Raw genomic sequence first — 20,782 nt, forward strand, 5'->3', positions numbered from 1 at the left:
CGGATCCACATGGATCCTCAGGATCTTTGCATTGGGTCACCCCAAATTCACCATCAGATCACATAGCATGTCCATGGCTACAGCCTGCACCAAAAAAATCACGCACCCACTGTTGCCTGGGGCCACAATGGTGCAAAAACGTGGTTACAAAGCACAGATCCACAGGGATTCTCAGGATTTTTGCATTGGGTCACCCCAAATTCACCATCAGATCACATGTCTGTGGCCATAGCATGAAGCACGAAAATGATACATCCACTGTTTCATTCAGAATCCCCCCCCCTTGTTTTCCTCCTCTAAAAACGATGTGCGTGTTATGGTCAGGTGTGTGTTATAGAGCGAAAAATACGGTAACTCCTATTGAGTTCTCTAAGGCTTACACCAAGGTAGCTGAGTACACGGGCTGCTGCGTTAAAAAACAGTTGCTTAATTCTCCCATGGAAATCAACGAGACATAACTCTTTGGGCTAAATTGGGCTGTTTGTTGCCAGTATTAATATGGACATGCTCTCTGAAGAGGTGTATGTCCAAAATTGGGATGCTGTAGAAAATATAGAAGATGAGTTGGAAGTAACATTTGTTAAACTTATGGAAGTTAATTACAGATTTTGAAATAGTTAATAATGGCTTTTGGGATGCACCTAAGAGCATAAACTCCACAACTCTGCTGTGAATGCATTAGAAGGGGGGGGGGTAGACTAATATACAATTGCTAGCTAGCTAGCAAAGCTTGTGGCATTTCCATGCAAAATGACCTTTAAGAGCCAAGAAAATGTCATGATTCAGCTTCTGCAAGGAGACGTTCTGCAAAATCCTAATTAACAGATTGTATTAAGCCTTCAGCTGGCAGAAAGAATTTTGTCACATTCATACAAATGAGGGACAGCAGCTCCGTGGGAATTTGGTTTCCATGAGTTTGGAGAGAATCGTTAATATATGTTGATTATTTTAATTGCCAGCATTTAAAATGGGTACACAGGCCTTCAAATTGGGTGCAAACAATATCAGACAAAGTTTAAGAAAATGGGAACATAGAAAGACGACTTTTGCCTGGGGGTACTATTTGTCCATCTAGTCCAAGGGTCAGCAAACCTTTTCAGCAGGGGGTCAGTCTACTATCCCTCAGACCTTGTGGGGGGCCAGACTATATTTTGAAAGGAGGGAAAAAAAGAACAAATTCCTATGCCCCACAAATAACCCAGAGATGCATTTAAAATAAAAGCACACGTTCTACTCATGTAAAAACACACTGATTACTGGATGGTCCGTGGGCCAGATTTAGAAGGCAATTGGGCTGGATCTGGCCCCCGGGCCTTAGTTTGCCTACCCATGATCTAGCCTAGCATTGTCTACTCTGGCTGGTAGCAGTTCTTTAAGGGTCAGTCTCAGGAAGAAGTCTTTCATCATTGACCGCTGCTTGATCCAAGAGATTCCAGGGACTGGTGAACCTATGGAAGCCTTCCCAACTTGGTACCCTCCAAATGTTTTTGCACCAAACCCTTCCATCAACCCTAACACAGCTTGAGCTGATGGGATATGTAGTCCAAAACACCTGGAGGGTCCCAGTTGGGGATAGCTGATCTAGGCCCTACTGCAAGCAATCCACATGATCAACCAGGGCTTGCAAAAATTCTAACAGAAATTGTGTGTGTGCCGGTTTGTATGAAACTCTGGAGAAGAACTCAAAATTGTCAGCTTTGCTTTCCTGCACTGTACAGGTTAAGGAAGGCATACGCAAACTCTGCCCCCCCCTTGATGTTTGGGACTACAATTCCCATCATCCCTGACCACTGGTTGTGTTAGCTAGGGGTGATGAGAATTGTAGTCCCAAACATCTGGAGGGCCGGAGTTTGCCTATGCCTGGGTTAAGAGCATGCAGCCACTGTGGGAGGAGGGCACTGCAGGGGCAAAGGTCCTGATCCAAACCACTCACAATTTTCTTTTTTAAAAAACTCCCAGAAAACCTCCACCATTCATCCAATTTCTTCTTGCATTCTAATGTCATTTACAGTCCTCAGGACACATAACAGCGCTTTCCCAGCACAAGGGTGCATAGGATCATAGGGAAAGAGACGGTCATTTGGATAGCCTGACCCAAATCCATTCAGGGCTTTCAGGGTCCTTGAACTGAACCTGGAAACAGATCAGTAGTCAGTTCAACTCAAGCAACATATGAAGCAATGAGGATAAGCATCGACCAGAAAGTTTGCTGCATCAAATTACTGGAATTTGGAATCAGCCTATGGAATGGTTGAACAGTAGATTCAGGGCAAGACCTCCTTACATGCTGCTTGGTTGCCTTGGGGCAGTAGATTGGCAACGTGGTGCCCACTGGTGCCAGTGTGCCTGCCAGCATCTCCTATGGCGCCCACATAAAGTCTCCATATATATTCCCCCCTCGAATACACAGTGAATAAGTCTTCTTGCCCAGGGTGCACTGCCTCAGTGTCTCCCACGTTGAACACAGCCCCTTCAACACATGCATATTTCAATGGATGTCAGGACTGGACACCCAGCCTCCCAGTTTCTCCGTGAGAGTGCAGCACTGGTGGCTGAAGTGGGTGCTTTTCCGCCTCACTGATGGGGCAACGGATGGAAGGGCATGCCTGTGGCCTTGTCAGCAGATGATTTCCCACAAAACATCTGGCTGGCCACAACTGGACACAGGATGCTTGAAGAGATGGGACTATAGCCTGACCAAGCTTGAATATTCTCTACTGTCTTTAACAGTGGCTTAATCAGAGTAAATCACCAGGTGAACCTTGTCATGGCTTGCAGATAAGCATTGTAACTTTCCCGTATCTGCAGATCAAGTTGCTGTTAAAGGCACAATAACGGGACAGACATTTAGCAGCTGGTTTGGTTTCTTAAGCCTCCTCTTTCCAAGGCTCTGGTGCAGTGGGACGGGACCAAAACAGAAATCTAGCATTGCCAACTTTTTTTTCCTGGATGCTGTTCCTGTACCTTTAGCAGCAGCTTGCTCCACAGACTTTAGAACAGGCTTCCTCAACCTCGGCCCTCCAGATGTTTTTGGCCTACAACTCCCATGATCCCTAGCTAGCAGGACCAGTAGTCAGGGATGATGGGAATTGTAGTCTCAAAACATCCAGAGGGCCGAGGTTGAGGAAGCCTACTTTAGAAGGTAGTGATGCTTTTCTGCATGAATGCTTCACCTGCTTTTTTCAGACCAAGGTACTAAGAGAGCGCAGACAAAGCACAGGGCAGGCCATTTCTTTCCTGGTCAGTTTGCAACCCTGCTGGAATTATTATTGAAAATCCCAATGGTGTTAATTCAGCTGAGGTGCAATATTCATCAATTGCCAGCTCCCTCTTCAAATTTTCCATCAGCCATGAGACCCTTTAGGAACACGGTTACTACTTATAGCCTCTGGCAGGAACAAAGAACAGCCTTTTTCAATCGCTTCTAAATTTACATTTTGTCCTTGCTCTGGAAAATAAATTTACCTCCACCTCCAGCAAGCTTCCTACCTCCTGCTCTGGAAATGAGAATTATGCTGCAACGTAAACGTGGAACAAGCTCCGCACCAAAAAAGGAAGGCCTGTTGTATCATGGCAGGTTACTATAGCAACAATTGGAACAGCTTCTTTTTTGGACTACAGATCAAAAAGCACAGCTATGAACGCCTCACCATTTGTGCCTCTCCAAAACAAAAAGCAAAAATCAACCAAACAGGAGTCTTCTCAGTTTTTGCCCTGAAATATTTTGAAGCAGTTAAATGAACAATGATAAAATTGGTTTCGTCAACCACAGGTCCGTAGCTGTTGTTGGACTACAAACCCCATCATCCTTAACCAGTCTAGCCAATAGTCAAGGATAATGGGGGTTGTAGTCTAGCAGTGTCTGGGGACCCAAGACTGCAAAGCACTTGAATTGACTTTTAAAACTTCATGGAAAGGATGTCTCAAAGTCTAATAGCTAAAGAGGTTTCCTTAGTGAGCTCTAATACCTTGGAGAGGATCACAGAATCATAGTCCAACCCCTTGCAATGCAGGAATCCTGCCCACAGCCATCCTTGGGTGGGCTTGAACCACCAACCTTCTGGTTTAACAGCCAGATGCACTGACTCATTGTGCCACAGAGAACGATTGTTCAATGACTTTGATGGCTGGTGCCTACCAGCAGCTGAGCATCTCTCTCTACCTCCCTGTGTGAGGGCTGAGCTCAAAGAGAATGAGGGTATATATAAGTAAGCACTGTGACGATCACACAGGGTCCCCGGACGTTTCACCATCTATTGATCCCTGTGCCACCACTTTATTTCTTGCTGCCACCACCCAGGCCCTACCTGGGACAATACTGAGTCCAGTCAGGGTTAAACTGGAACATAAACTTCTGTTTATTTATTGCAGTTTAACAAGCGTGTGGTTTCATAAACGGTATTGGTCAATTACAATCATGGGGTGCCTATCCAGACCTATAACTTCCGCTACCTGCTCTCACTCACTAAACCACCTCTCAGATATTTACTTGTCTTCCTAGCCCCTAAATGTTCCTGACTCAGCTTATTTCACTACACTAACTCAGCCTACCCACAGACTCTATCCCAACTCACTCCCACTCCAACCAACCACCCAACTCCCAACGAACTCCCCCCTTCGCCCCTCCCAGAGCTGGTTTTATAGTCCCTCTGACTCCACCCCCTGGGTTCTGATTGGATAACTTGTTTAACTAATTCACCTCCAGCACTCTCATATGTTAACGTCACAAGCACCGCTTCCACTATTTGCCAAGCCATGCCTTGAGATCTGCTGGACAGGCCCTACTGATGGTTCCACCTGCAGCCATGACCTTTTCAACATTCACTGCAGATGTGCTTGTTCAGTTTAGCCTTTGGGGGACTGTGGATACGGATGGGGAACCTCAGGCCTGGGGACCAAACAGGGAATCTCCCCAGGCCACACACTCTCCGGAGCCATACCCCTTCCCATAGCTGTCAACTTACAGATTTGAAAATAAGGGACCATGAGCCTCGAAAATAAGGGATCAGCAGCCAAAAGAAGGGATTTTCAGAGCACAGGGAGGTTCAACTTCTGAGCCCCTCCAAGCCAAAGGCAGAAAGCCCAGCCAGCAGCCAAACGAAGCCTCAAGCAGTGGTTCCCACAGTGCAGCAACCCAGCAAAGGGGATGCAGCAAGGAAAACCACAGTCACCTCTCTGCTGGGAAGCGCTGAGCAAAGGCAAGTCCCCAGGCAACGCGGCTGATTTGATCGGCACAAGGCATGCAAGCGCCACCCCCCAGTCGTTCTTAGACTCTTTATTGGGTGAGCAACGCAGCCAAGCAACACAGTTGGAGCCTCCCTCCTCCCTGGCCGGCAGGGAGGGAGGGAGAGGAGCTGCTTCCTTTGAAACCTGGGAAATTTAAGGGACATCATCAATAAGGGACAGCAACAGGACACGGCACTGGGATAAGGGAGTTTCCCGCCAAATAAGGGACGGTTGACAGCTATGCCCCTTCCCCATCCCTGCTTTGCATCCTCCTTGAGTACTTTTGCCGGGCTGGAATGTATCCTTGAGCTCATATCATGCCTCTTGCTTCCCTGGATGGAGGACAGAGAAGGATGGGTGGGTGTCAAAACAAACCTACTGTACCAAAGTGAAGTTCCCCGCCCACTTTTGCCCCTGGCCCTCAAGGGCATGTGGTTCTCGGAATGTTGCCCATAAGAGAATGTGGCCCTCGGGACGGAGACATTTCCTCACCCCTTTTCTAAGGACAAGCCATTGGCATTTGGGTGCATTAATGTGGGCTATGCTTTAAAGAACGGCCGTGTTTTTCTGTGTGCTGGCTTGACGTGTGCTCTTAAAAATAGCAATAATAAAGGACATGAAACAGGTGGCATTTTGGTGATGCAAGAGTCCAGTATCCTCTCCTTGCTCTATAAAGGACATCCCTTCTGAAATGCCCTGCCCCTAAGAAAAAGGAGGAGCAGAAAAGTGCACATTGTATTGCTTGTGACACATTGTATTCTGCTTTGGTGATGTATTTACCATGATTATCCCCCCATAATCAATGAAAATAAAAGGGGCACTAATAACTGCTGCTTCTCTTAGGAAGCTGCTTGGTCAGACCATTGGTCCAACTAGCTCAGTACTGTCTACACTGAGTGGCAGAGCTTCTCCAGGATTTGAGGCCGGGTTCTCTCCTACTCCCACCTGGAGATAAGGGGACGCGGGTGGCGCTGTGGTCTAAACCACTGAGCCTCTTGGGCTTGCCCATCAGGTGGTCGGCAGTTTGAATCCCCACGACGGGGTGAGCTCCCCTTGCCCTGTCCCAGCTCCTGCCAACATAGCATTTCAAAAGCATACCAGTGCAAGTAGATAAATAGGTACCGCTGTGGCGGGAAGGTAAACGGTGTTTCCGTGCGCTCTGGTTTCTCTCACAGTGTTCCATGCTGGCCACATGACTCGGAAAGCTGTCTGTGGACAAATACCAGCTCCCTCGGCCTGAAAGCGAGATGAGCACAGCAATCCCATAGTCGCCTTTGACTGGACTTAACTGTCCAGGGGTCCTTTACCTTTACCACTTTTTTACCCGGAGATTGAAACTGGGAACTCCTGCAAGCAAAGCGGATGCTCCACCACTGAGCAATGGCCCTTTTTTACTGGCAACACAGGGACTATTAAGACGCAGTAGGAGGAAAGATCCCATGTTGCAGGGAAAGAAAAGATTGTCTCAGGAGGCAGCTAAAAATAGGTGAACATCAATGAGAAGTGTGGTGCATGTTACCATTACCCATCAAACAGCTCCACCTAGAGCTCAGAAAGTTAGGTCCTTGGAGAAGCTATGCTAGCTCAGCTTCGGCAAGACTTGTTTATCCATAAGCTTTCTAATTTTATGTTTGATAATACTTCCCATCAGTTTTTCTAAAACAGGTGTTACGCTAAACAAACCGTAAGTTCCTGGATCCCCCAAAATCCCTTTTCAAAAATTGCTGTTACGCTGCCCCCTTTCCAGTCCTCAGAGAGTGATCTTTGAGACAAGGTACGTATTTTTGTTAGATCAACATTCTCACATTTTCTCAGCAACTGTCCATTTACATTGCATAGGGTTGAACTAGATGACCCTTAGGTCGTAACTCTACAGTTACGATTTTATACATAGCCGTTAAATCAGATAGCGCTGTGCTCAATATCAGTTTAACAACACCTACAGCTTGCATCAGCTCCTGGGTGCCACTTATAAGTCCAGGGTTCCTGAGTGGAACTGAAGTTCAACCATTACTCCATTATTTCCTCTTTAGGATGCTTCTTCGTTTTCATTCTCCATCTCGAGGTGACCCTGAGCGTTTCAGCCAGGACAACATGCCTCCTCCAGTGCTCAATTATTCTTGGATCCTGGTATCCTGGTACCCACAGTGATTCTGTGGGGTTTCAAACTTCCTCTTTGACATACAGAGCAACACCACCTCCAGAATGCCCTTCTCTGTCCCTTCCTATGCAGTTTATATTCAGAGATAACCGTGTCCTACTGGTTCTCTCCAATCCACCAAGTTTCCTTTATGCCCACTGTATCTATGACTTCTCTTAAGACCCAATCCTCCAACTCACGCATCTTGGCTTGGAAGTTTCAAGCATTAGAGCATCAACACATAAATATGGCCTTTCTCCAAATGTGTTTGATACATGCATTTTACCCTACAAAGCTTTGGCTCTCCGAATTGCTGCTGTGTGCTCCTGCCCTCTAAGTGTCTAGTTCTACCTCACCAACACCTGAACAATCATAAATATTTCCCCCCTCAACCTGATGATTTGTTCTGAATCAGCTCCTCTTGACTTCCCCCATGCAATCAGTTTAAAAGCTGCTCCGCCACCTTTTTTAAAGCACCGTATCCCTGGCTCTGCGTCCCCAGACCAAAAAAAAATATGACATTCCTATCTTGAAATCAAAACAACACATAAATTAACAGCCCCATCACATATTATGCGAAACGATCAGCAATCTTGGCAGAAATACAGCATTTCTACCAAACTAATTGCCTCTAATCAGCCTTACACAACAGAATTAGAATGCCTTTGATTTATTGCATTCCGTTTCCCCAGCATTACTCAGTACTCTCGTCTTCTTCCTTCCAAGTACTAGACTAACAAGTCTCCACCCTCTGCCCTCACCCTTTTTGTCTTGGCACCTGGCCACGTTTGGAGTTCTGTTTTTACACCGTTATAAGAGGAACCGGCAACAAAAGGGACTGCACCCTCACCTTCCAGCAGGACTGCTCAAGTTATTCAGGATCCATCCCAGGCCATCCAGGATGTTTTCTGGGGATAGCCATATAGAACCATCTTGATGTTGTTGGACTACAACTCCCACCACTCCTGAACACTGGCCATGCTGGCTGTGGATGATGGGAGTTGGAGTCAAATATTCTCTTGAGGACACCATATTGACTATGCCTGCTATATAATGAATGCATGTATGCCATGAATATGCAGAAATTCAGAATGTGGTTTGGGGTGCAACTTAATAAAAAACCACCAAGTTTCTATCTCTCATTTTCTGAAGATTTGTTCAAAAGTGTGAGCAGCAGCTGATGAATGAAGTCAGAGGGGTGTGTGAATACAATTGTCAGTGTTCGGGGCTGGAACTTCTGTGCCAAGCACAGTTCCTTGACCCACTAGATTAATTATCACAACCAAAGTAAACAATGATCCATAGTAAAAACAGCAGGACAAATCATACAAAATAATCACACAGATGTGTATCTCGGTTGATGGGAGTTGCAGTCTAAATATCTGGAAAGCATCAGGCTATTTGCAAAAACAACTCTATGGAATTCAGAACTCTATGGAACCCCTGCTCTCCCTATGGTGCAGATTCAGTTCATTCTTCAAACAGCTTTCCAATATTTTCCAATGAAAAAGCTCCGCACATTGTTCCTTCTGACTCCTATAGCTTAGGCTTGACCCATAGGCACGACTGGGGCTACTGATGATGTATGGCCAAAAGGGTGTGTGTGGAGCTGATTGCGTCCAAGCTTCTCATCAAAGATCACATGTGCTTGCCTACGATGTCATCAGCAAGCTCCCAAACCAAAAGGGACCTCAGCGGACCCCAACTCCACCTTGAATGCCATCCTTTGCTTGGGGCCAAGAGACATGGGCTGGTTGTCCACCGATCCCTATCTCCTGCGCTTTAGAAAGCTGGAAACAGCTATATAACAAAGGCAAATGTAAAGGTAAAGGGACCCCTGACTATTAGGTCCAATCGTGACCGACTCTGGGGTTGCGGCGTTCATCTCACTTTATTGGCCAAGGGAGCCAGGGTACAGCTTCCAGGTCATGTGGCCAGCATGACTAAGGCGCTTCTGGCGAACCAGAGCAGCGCATGGAAATGCCGTTTACCTTCCTGCCGGAGCGGTACCTATTTATCTACTTGCACTTTGACGTGCTTTCAAACTGCTAGGTTGGCAGGAGCAGGGACCGAGCAACGGGAGCTCACCCCGTCGCGGGATTCGAACCACCGACCTTCTGATTGGCAAGTCCTAGGCTCTGTGGTTTAACCCACAGCGCCACCCGCATCCCATTTAACAAAGGAAGGAGGACTCTTAATAGGAATCCTTAACAGTGGCTAGCAAATGGAAGCTCTAAGGTGGTCTTCTATCAACAGCCCCTCCTTTTGCAGGGCTTGGGCAGACTTCAGATTGTTTAGGAAGGTGGGTGTCCTCAGAAGTCACATGTCACCTCCATAAACGGAAGCCACAGCTGCAGCAATTATGCTTGTTCCCTTAATAGGAAACCATTTGGCGAGAGACTGTTCTGTCTCTGGGCGCTTGTAAGCCATTGCTATTTTCAGGCGGGATTCAGTCATATGCCAGCAAATCCAGGTGGTACAATTAAGACAGATATGGAGCTCTTGCACAACACTGGGCGAGCAGGGTTCAAATCCCCACTCAGCCATGAAGTAAATGACCCAGTCATTATCTCCTAGCCTAAGCTACCTCACAGGGTTTTTGTGAGGATGAAATGGGGAAGAGAATCATGTGCACTGCCCTGAGATTTTTGGAAGATAAAAGTGGTATATAAATGTGATAAATAATAAAATCAAATCAAATCAGACATTTGCAATAAGAAGTGTGACAGGGAAATGCACTGAAAAGTATGGGGTAATAATTATTTGACGCAATGCTGGAAAACCTCCCCAAGAAACACATCAGAATGAATGCTCGATAAACAGCCAGTGTTGTCTAATTTCCTCTACACACTTCGTGCAAATGAATTAGGGTGAATGCTTAATAAGCTGGTCATCTGGAAGTGACAACAGAGCCAATCTCTGTAATTTACACATCTAGGGCAGTATCCAACGTAATAGTTTCATGTGTGCAGATTACCACTAGCACAATGGGAACATTCTCCCTCTTCTCGCCATCCCCAAATCTGATCCAGAGGGTTGAGAGGATCTCCAGAGCAGATACAGGGGGTGCCATGGACTGGGGGAGCTCCACTGTACTAACAGACATCCTTGGCTTGACCAAACTACTTACTTAACGCAAGGTTGAATGTAAGTCCAAGTGAGCAAATTGTTTCATTTAAGACCTGGAGGAAGTCCAGTTTAGAGCTTCAATATCATTTCCCCAAACCATTTTGTTAATCGGCAGAAGCGTTTTAACCAATCCTGCAAGTTAGTGAAGCCAGCACAGCACACATTTCAGGAAACGCTGTACTTACATCTCCTGTACTTTATCTTCTGGACCCTGGACCTGGCCAGTAACCGTCCCTTGTCTGGTATTTTTAACCCAGCCAACTACTCCCATTTTCCTAGCTTTATCTTCTGTATACTGGTTGAGGGTTGTGGGTAAAGGGGGGGGGGGTGGAAAGAAGAAGAAGATACACAGATTTTATGCAGTATCTGAAATCATATAATTCAGCTCAGCCTTAAAACATCACATTTCTTTCTGCACAATTTCTTTCCTAAGGATTCAAGAGGACCAACAGCCATGGAGTTGCAGCCCACAAAAGTGGTATCTCGCTTTGCAGAATGTCTGGATGCCGTGTGGAAGTCTCAAGAGTTTCCAATTTCATCCAAACCAAGAAATTATGGTTACTGGCTGTGAAACAAGCCATGATTCAAAAACCAACTTTTTAAATGATGATTTAGGTTCCTGGCTTGTGTAGAAACTGCCCACCATAGTTTCCTGGTTCAGAAAAATAGGAAACTATGGTGAGCAAGCAATCTTTGCTTTGCATCCAGGTGTGCAACCAAGAGAGCAAAGGAGTTGTGTACAAAACCAAAAGGCTGCTTCGTATCTGGCTTATTAAACACAGATGTAAGATCAGGCACAGGCAAACTCGGCCCTCCAGATGTTTTGGGACTACAATTCCCAGCATCCCTGACCACTGGTCCTCCACAAGCTTTGAATAGAGGCAATAGAGGAATAGAGCCTTGTAAAGTTTTCAAGGGCATTGTATTTTAACAGGAACATGTGTCCACATTTACAGTAGAACCTGATTTTATGAACTAATTGAGGAGATAGGAGTTCATAAAATAAAGTTCAGAAAACTGTGCTTTTGAGCATTACAGCAGCTACAGTGCTTTGAGTGAGAAAGACAAACTGAAATGCTTACTGATTTATTTTTCAGTCATTCATACAGTGCATTATCAACAGCAACAGATCTATCATTGGACTATGTCAAGAATCAAGTTTTTATTATTGTCTTTTCTTGCTGCCAAAAGTTCAGATCTTATTTTTGTTTGAGAGAATTCGCTATCTTCTTTGCAGCCAAATCTCTCAGGCTTTTCAAAAACAGGAGCTGTACCACATCACTTTCTTCTTGATCTTCCAGCCACTGCAGAGCTATTTCTAATGCGTTGTAAGCTTCCGAATGTGAGGGTCCAGGAACAACAACAGTGTTGTAAATGCTCTCGGCGTCAGAGTCCTCCTCTGTTTTGAAATCTGTAAATTCTTTTTTGAGGCATTGAGTGGCTGGCTGATCAGCAGAAAGCTTCTCATGATGAACACCGAGATGGTGAATCCCGTGGCGAGACTTGAACCGCGCCAGCCATCCTGAGCTAGCCTTGAAGTCAGGGTTGCCGTTCAATTTCCTGTTCATTTCTAAGGCCTTTTCACATAGAAGTGGGCCTGAGACTGGCTCACCAATATTTCTCATGTGGGAAAACCAAGCATAGAGAGCATCTTCCAACGTTGAGTTCTTTGCGCATTTCATCGTCTTCCGCTTCTTTTTGCCATTTTCGCTCCCCATTGTCGAGACAAAATGCAGGAGAGTGTCTTTGTTTTTCTTGAGTTGCGAAATTGTGGACTTCCCAATTCCAAACTCCTCCGCCAACACTGTTGCTGTTTCACCTTTCTCCAACCTTTCCACAATCTCTATTTTGCTTTGGAAAGTGAGCACAGTTCGCTTGCGTTTCTTGGTCACTGTGAAAAACGGCGTGTTGCTCATACGCAATCTTTCCATGCTGTATGTTTGGGAGTATGGGCCACGGGAAGATCAAGGGGCAAAAACTTTTAAGTCTATGAGACCTTTGCACAAAGTTAAAGTTCATGCACACGTACCGTGGTGCTTTTTTCTCATCTGGTTGAGTAAGATGGCTCATAAATGTATTGTTCATACAACTAGTTTTCATAAAATCAGGGTTCTACTGCATTTTATAAAAAAGGATCTCCGTTAAAACACATACCACAGACACACAATACTTAACTGTTCAGATTAGCTTTGAAAACTTGGCATTATAGACTGTTGGGGTCTCTGTACAGGCCACAGGCCTTATTTTTATTCTTAGAAATATGATACAGTAGCGATGAAAGATTGATGTACTTCATGTTGTCTTACCATTCTGAAACAGACACCTAGGAAAGAATAAAAAGAACATTAAAATAAAAAAATGTTTTTATTCAAACTAGTACAGCAACATTTTAGTATATTCAGGAAACAGGATGCCAGAAACACTGATAGTAAGTGGTGCATGTTTGCCACAAAGTTTTTGTTGTGCTCGATATAACTATTTGCAAATTATCAGATGATTATGAATAACTCCTATGTCCTCTGAGGTAGCAAGCGAGATTTAGATTTGCTGTAGAAATGGGTGTGTGTTTCCATCATGAAGCTCAGCTGTGTGCCACTGATCTTTATGAGTGTGTCTGAATTTCATGAAGATACACAGCCGTATGCAGGGGGCATTTTTATCTACTTTTATAGGTTTTGTTGCAGTTGTTTTATATTATTTAAAAGTTCGCTGGTTATTTTACTTGCTGGGTTGGTAAGAATTAATGAGCTTACTTGCTGAAGTTGTTTGTGCGACATGTATGTAAATCTAAAAGGAAATAAGTAAATAAATGTTTGTTTTTACAAGAATCTTATAGAATTTATTTTTGTCAGCATTTGTGTGGTTTTATTTGTGATTTGTGTGTGCGTGTGTGTGTATCAGCTGCCCTGAAAGTCTCATTGAGCCAGGATATATAAAATAAACATAATTGAATAGTTATATGCAACAAGAGCTGAACTGAGACCAGAGAATGTCATTTTTAAAGATTTTCTTTTGACTAGCCTGTTTTCTGCAGCTGGGGGAAAAGGATGGAGTCAGTACCATGCAGGAAACATAACAGCCACAATTAATTTTGTCCACTACCTGGTGCTGTTGCATTCACTTTTTCCATTCTCCTCCCTGATTATCCTGCTTCCTGCTGCCAATTAGCAGGAGGGAACAGACAGACCCATTACTTTAAATGGCATATTCTTTGTTTCCTAGTGAAATCAATGGGATTAAATATCTCTTTAGATGTATCTTGCCCAGTGTATGAAACTGGCTACCATTCCTTGTATCTTACACCATATTAACTTTGGTTGAGCACCTGTGGATGAAAGCTGCAAATTTAAGGATACTTGCAATGCAGGAAACTCTGTTGAATGTAACGCGATGAATTGTGTCACAGTAAACTTGATTAGGATTGGGTTTCCAACACATATATACAGTATGAGCTGAATTATGTAAGCAAATAAATTTAGCAATGAAGTTGCAACATCTTATAATATAAAGTTACAGTATTTGTTTTATACATGGTGGATCCAAAGTCATTGTACATACATTCTTAACTTCTATGTTATTGATTCTCTTCACATCTAGTCACACTCTCTCTATCCTGGCCACCTTTTAGCTATGGATCCTATATACAGAAGATATTTTTTTCCATGTCTTCCCACTGTATAATCTCCACCACTTTGCGGAAGCAAAGTACCGTAGGTTCAGATCTGTTCTGTCCCTGGATGGGAGACCGCCTGAGAACCACATGCCTTGGGAGGTCCCATGATGGCAGAAAGGCAGAATTTAAATGTAAGAAACATAAAATTAAATAAATTTTCACTAGTGGCTCCACAACGGTCAAATGTCCTAATCATCTGGCGCAACCCTTAGAATGCAATCCTATACACACTGACTGGGAGTGTCCCATTGAACTCAATGGGGCTTACTTCAGAGTGGGCATCTATAGGATTGTGTAATCCTCCTAAACTCACTAATGGGGGAGCAAACCCATTTAAACTCAATAGGACTTGCTTGTGAGTAAACATGTCTTTAACCTACAGGCACAACAGCTCTTGTTTACACGTCTTTAATCTCTCCCCCCCCGCTCCATTTTGTTACTCTGCTTCTCCCTTATTCATTACCAATGTTAATAATAATAATAATTTATTATTTATACCCCACCCATCTGGCTAGGCTTCCACAGCCACTCTGGGCAGCTTCCAACAAAATATTAAAAACCAGTAATGCATCAAACATTAAAAGCTTCCCTAAACAGGGCTGCCTTCAGATGTCTTCTAAAAGTCTGGTAGTTGTTGTTCTCTTTGACATCTGGTGGGAGGGCATTCCACAGGGCCGGTGCCACTACCAAGAAGGCCCTCTGCCTGGTTCCCTGTAGCTTGGCTTCTCGCAGTGAGGGAACCGCCAGAAGGCCCTTGCTGCTGGACCTCAGTGTCCGGGTAGAACGATGGGGGTGGAGACGCTCCTTCAGATATACAGATATGCAGTCATACCTCGGGATAAATACACTTCAGGATAAGTATTTTCAGGTTGCGCTCTGCGGCAACCCGGAAGTAACGGAGCTGCTCGTGCAGACGGTCAAAATGACGTCACACGCATGCATGGAAGCGGCAAAACGCGACCCGCGCACGCACAGTAGCGTCTTACGTTTTATTCAGGATGTGAGCGGGGCTCCAGAAAGAATCCCGTTCACATCCCTAGGTACCACTGGACTGGACTGAGGCCATTTAGGGCTTTAAAGGTCAGCACCAACACTTTAAATTAGCCAACCAGGCAGTGTGCAACGTTATTCCCTGACGAAATACGCGCTGAAGGGTTCTTTGTGGCAGAGGTTCTTGCATTTCCTCTCCTTAATAACAGCAATAACAACAACAACCCTATTAAGCCATTTGAAATAAAACAATTGCAGTCTTAGGCTGGGGGGGGGGAGATGCTCCTCCTGAAACCAGCAACCGAAACACGAGAAAGAAATAAAGTGTGCGTGTTGGGGGGGGGGGGAATTCTTACAATTGAAGCAACGAAATCAATAGGCGTTAAGATGCCCAAAGCAACCACCTTGCACGTTTTCGCTTTCTCTGCACGTTGCGCATGCGCAGCAGAGTCCCTGCGTAGCCGGGGGGGGGGGGAGTTCCACTTCTGGCTCGCGGAGGAACTCCGAACGTTGCCCGTAACCGCACATGCGCCTGAGGCGACGGTACTCGCGCATGCGAATTCGCTCCCTTCCTCGCGCCCCCTCTCTCGGCAAGCTTCCACAACCTGAGGGAACCTCGCGCATGCGCCCTCTCTCCCTTTCACCTCTCTTCTCCTGGTAATTCGAATACACTCCCCCTCCCCCTCCTTTATTATTATTATTCATAATAATAATAACGATAATAATAATAATAATCACCCTGCACCCGGCCGAACACTTCGTAATCCACCGACTTGAGGACCCGAGACATGGTGAGGGAAGCGTCCAACCGCCAGACCCGGCACCGGAGACCAACCCGCCGCCCCCCCGCCGCGCAGCGTCACCGGTGGGAAAAGGGCAGCGAGAGCGCCGAGGAGAAGACGCGAGAACGGCTCCAGCAGCCTCAGCTGGCGGAGGTCGCGACGGAACGTCGGGAGGCTCAAGCTTCGCGGGATAGCGACCGCCCGCCTAGTCCGGGAGCGCAGCCGCCACCGGTAGCCCTTTCTCTCTGAGGAGAAAGGAAGTTGGGAGAGGCTTCGACTTCTCTCCAAGCTCTCTGCTGGAGGGATGGGATGTGGCCGAGGGAGGAAGGGACACAGGCTGGGCCCCTCATGGGTTCACTTCCGCTCCACATTCTGCTAAAGAACCCGCTCGCTTGGCTTAGCGTTGCTGGCGCCTGCCCTTTGGAACTCCCTGCCACTTGATGTAGAGCAGTGCGCTTTCCGGCCACAACATTGAAAACCGTTCCTGTACCCAGCATATAAAATAATTTCCCAGGGATGGGCGTAGCCCGGTGGGGGCAGGGATTTTTATTGATAAAAATAAATAAAAATACTTAACCAACTGAGGTTCTGCGACGCGGGTGGCGATGTGGGTTAAACCACAGAGCCTAGGACTTGCCGGTCAGAAGGTCGGCGGTTCGAATCCCCGCGACTGGGTGAGCTCCCGTTGCTCGGTCCCTGCTCCTGCCAACCCAGCAGTTCGAAAGCACGTCAAAATGTAAGTAGATAAATAGATACCGCTCCGGCGGGAAGGTAAACGGCATTTCCGTGCGCTGCTCTGGTTTGCCAGAAGCGGCTTAGTCATGCTGGCCACATGATCTGTACACCGGCTCCCTCAGCCAATAAAGCAAGATGAGCGCCGCAACCCCAGAGTCGGTCACGACTGGACCTAATGGTCAGGGGTCCCTTTACCTTTAACTGAGGTTCTGCACACACACACCCCGCAAACAAACATAAAGTTTGCCCTCCCCAACAAAAATCCTGGCCACACCCATGTTCCTAGGGCAGCTTTTACTGACACCACCTCTGTTATTTTCAGTGCCAGGTTATTATTTTTAATAATAATAGTGGGACTATGGAACTCACTTCCACAGGAGGCAGGGATGGCCAGCAACTTGGATGGCGTTAAAAGAGGGTTGGGGAAAATCGTGGAGAAGGCTATACAGAATAATCTGCTATGGAACCTGGGAAGAGGGCTAGCTCAGTCATGGTTAGCATAAGATACCTCATCCTTAGGGCCTTGGATACTAGGTAAGTGGTAAGGAAGTAATGGATGAATAATCCAGTTAACCAGAACAGCACCCAACTAATTTGGCAGCTGTTGCTTTTTAAAAATAAGAATTTTAAAAAGTATACACAATATGGGAGACTTGCCCTTTTCTCTCATATGCAGGAGAAAATGCTTTGATACATAATTCCCAGCATTTAAAAAAGGATGTGTTTTCCTTAATTCTGAAATTGTCATACACACACACAAATGTATGCAGATTTAATTGGCTAATTTAAGAAAGGCATATGATTAGTTGACATTATTTAATCAGGTGCTATCCGAAGATAAAATTAGGGAATGTTTCTAGCAGAAATCAGAGCTGAGTTGAGAGGAAGCGGAGGACATCAGATATATTTAGAAGCAATACCAAAGAAATAACCTTAACTAACACCCAAAGAGTATTCTAGGCATCCTGGAGTCTCAAAGGTCGCACTTTGCATACTACACTAAATTCCCAACCAACAAAGGTCAGTTTTCTTCCTGAAGCACATGCAGGGTAAACTCTCAGTTTGGTTTTTTTGTGAGTACAAAATAATATTATGCAGGGAGATCCAGATATGGCTGGTGTAGAATGGTTGGAAAATGTTTTGTTGGTTGCTGCCCCCTGCCAGGAATGCATTGCAAGTCAAACCGTGCATAAATTTTAGAGGAGCAACTGACAGCTTTAAAAGAACATAAACCATCCCCTTCAGCTCAACTGGTACATGGGACCCATTTTTTTCAAAGGTGATTTTGATTATGAGTTGGACACAGAGGAGGAATTTAAGGCAGGCATCGGCAAACTCGGCCCTCCAGATGTTTTGGGACTACAACTCCCATCATCCCTAGCTAACATGACCAGTGGTCAGGGATGATGGGAGTTGTAGTCCCAAATCATCTGGAGGGTGAATTTGCCTATGCCTGAATTAAATAAGTATGAAGCAGAACAGTCTCAAGAGAATTGCCAATGGTCAGGGATGATGAGAGTTGCAGCCCAACAGAATCTGAAGGGGCACAGGTTCGTCACCCCTCTCACCACGTAGGCTATGCCTGGGTTCTGCCATTGGAAGACAAAATTACCCAATATAGGCAGCAAGAACTGTGTACAGTTGTACCTTGGATCTCGGAACGACTCGCGACTCGAATGTTTTGGCTCCTGAATGCCGTAAACCCGGAAATGAGTGTTCTGGTTTCCAAATGTTCCTTGGAAGCCGAACGCCTGAGTGCAGACTGCTTCTGATTGAGTGCAGGAAGCCTTGGTTGTCGAACGTTTTTGGAAGTCGAATGGACTTCCGGAACTGATTCTGTTCAACAACGAAGGTACATAGATATTCAATTAGCATAATAATAATTGGCCATTTGAGCCTAACCTAATTTCATAGAATCATGGAATTGAAGTTGAAAGGGACCATGGGAATAATCTAGTTCAGGCTTCCTCAAACTCGGCCTTCCAGATGTTTTTGGCCTACAACTCCCATGTTCCCTAGCTAGCAGGACTAGTGGTCAGGGTTGATGGGAATTGTAGTTTCAAAACATCTGGAGGGCCAAGTTTTAGGAAGCCTGATCTAGTCTAACCCCCTTGAGTGCAGGAATCTCAAGTACAGCATGCAAGACAGATGGTCATCCAACCTCTGCTTAAAAAACCTCCGATGAAGGAGAGTCCACAACCTCCCGAGGGAGTCGGTCAAACAGCTCTTAGTCAGAAAGTTCTTCCTGATATTTAGATGGAATGGGCTGCTCCTGGGTTTTTCTATCATTGGAAGGTGGTAAACAGAGTTTCCATCATCAGAGACAAAGACAGACTTTGTCCATCAACATCCTATTTGTCCAAGGCGACTCTTGGGAGAAAGGCACGCCTGAGTTCTGTCACGGTATCCGAATCAGATAAAGTTATCATTGTCTCAGGCTTTGTATGGGTTCAAATATCTAGCACATTGCTGAGCTTATGGGAAGCAACTCTAAAAGGTGTAGATTAAATGGCTCTGTTTCTCCCCCTTGACACACCATGTGGAATCAGGCAACTATGTTCCTCAATGCCTTCCTTGTGGGGTGTCACAGTCAACAGGATACTTTGATTTTTTAAAAAAATAATATTTATTAAGATTTCAATAGAAAAAAGGTTACAAAAATAATAAAAAAAACAAAAATACAAATTACAAAAATAATAAAAACAGTTAAAAATAAGTCCCTCTTTCTATATCTTACAATTCGTTTACTTATTTTCATGACTTCCTCACACCTCCCTTTTTTGTATTCCAGTTCAAATAGTTAATTCAGCAAATCCTTACCCTCTTTGTTTTATCTTAGTTCTTTATCTTCACATATTATAACTTTATATTTTCATTTAATATCAATCCATTTTTACATATTCCTATTTAACCTTATTACTAAAACCACTTCATTTCATTCCAACATCATTTTAACATTCATTAATTTTGCAGTGTTTCTGTAAATCTTTAAATTTCTTCCAATCTTCTTCCACCAACTCTTCTCCCTGGTCTCGGATTCTGCCAGTCATTTCCGCCAATTCCATATAGTCCATTACTTTCATCTGCCATTCTTCCAAGGTGGGTAGATCTTGTGTCTTCCAATACTTTGCAGTAAGTATTCTTGCTGCTGTTGTGGCGTACATAAAGAAAGTTCTATCCTTCTTTGGCACCAACTGGCCGACCATGCCCAGGAGAAAGGTCTCTGGTTTCTTCAAGAAGGTATACTTAAATACCTTTTTCAATTCATTGTAGATCATCTCCCAGAAAGCCTTAATCCTTGGCACTTCCACCAAAGGTGAAAGAATGTACCTTCAGTCTCTTTACATTTCCAATATTTATTATCGGGCAAATGATAGATTTCTACAAGCTTGACTGGTGTCATGTACCACCTGTATATCATTTTCATAATATTCTCTCGTAAGGCATTACATGGCGTAAATTTCATACCTGTGGTCCACAACTGTTCCCAGTCAGCAAACATAATGTTATGTCCAACATCTTGTGCCCATTTAATCATAGCAGATTTCACCGTTTCATCCTGAGTATTCCATTTCAACAGCAAGTTATACATTCTTGATAATATCTTAGTTTTGGGTTCTAACAGTTCTGTTTCCAGTTTTGATTTTTCCACCTGGAAGCCAATTTTTTTGTCCGAATTGTAGGCCTCCCTTATTTGATAATAATGAAGCCAATCTCGCACTTTATCTTTCTCAAAACTCTGCAATTTCAGTTTGTCACCCTCCTGTTCCAAAATCTCCCAATATTTTGGCCACTTGGCCTCCATATTGAGTTTTTTCAGAGCCTTCGCTTCCATAGGTGAGAGCCACCTTGGGGTTTTATTTTCAAGTAAGTCTTTATATCTTGTCCAGACATTAAACAATGCTCTTCTGACAATATGATTTTTAAATGCTTTATGTGCTTTAACCTTGTCATACCACAAATATGCATGCCACCCAAAAACATTATTGAAGCCTTCTAGGTCCAAAATGTCTGTGTTCTCAAGAAGCAGCCATTCTTTCAGCCAGCAAAATGCTGCTGATTCATAATAGAGTTTAAGGTCTGGCAGAGCAAATCCACCTCTATCCT

The 20,782-nt window shown here is 44.7% G+C and overlaps 1 protein-coding gene across 3 annotated transcripts in view; it reads right to left on the reverse strand.

The window, feature by feature from the left end:
* ACYP2 (acylphosphatase 2) overlaps positions 1–16,119 on the reverse strand; it is a 67,948-nt gene extending 51,829 nt beyond the window's left edge. The window contains exons 1-4 of one of the 3 annotated variants that reach the window (XM_079969103.1): positions 15,897–16,118; positions 12,802–12,818; positions 10,681–10,790; positions 8,822–9,166 (exon numbers count right to left, since the gene is read on the reverse strand). In XM_079969103.1, coding sequence (XP_079825229.1) covers positions 9,058–9,166; positions 10,681–10,790; positions 12,802–12,818; positions 15,897–15,948 — 288 coding nt within the window. In that variant the 5' untranslated portion in view covers positions 15,949–16,118 and the 3' untranslated portion in view covers positions 8,822–9,057. Of the gene's footprint in view, positions 1–8,821; positions 9,167–10,680; positions 10,791–12,801; positions 12,819–15,896 lie in introns of those variants that run through there. The other 2 variants (XM_079969102.1, XM_079969101.1) reach the window with 2 other exon arrangements.
* Between the last annotated feature and the right edge of the window lie 4,663 nt (positions 16,120–20,782).

The sequence above is a fragment of the Podarcis cretensis genome (assembly GCF_951804945.1).
Source record: "Podarcis cretensis genome assembly, chromosome: 3".
In the NCBI taxonomy this organism is placed as follows: domain Eukaryota; kingdom Metazoa; phylum Chordata; class Lepidosauria; order Squamata; family Lacertidae; genus Podarcis; species Podarcis cretensis.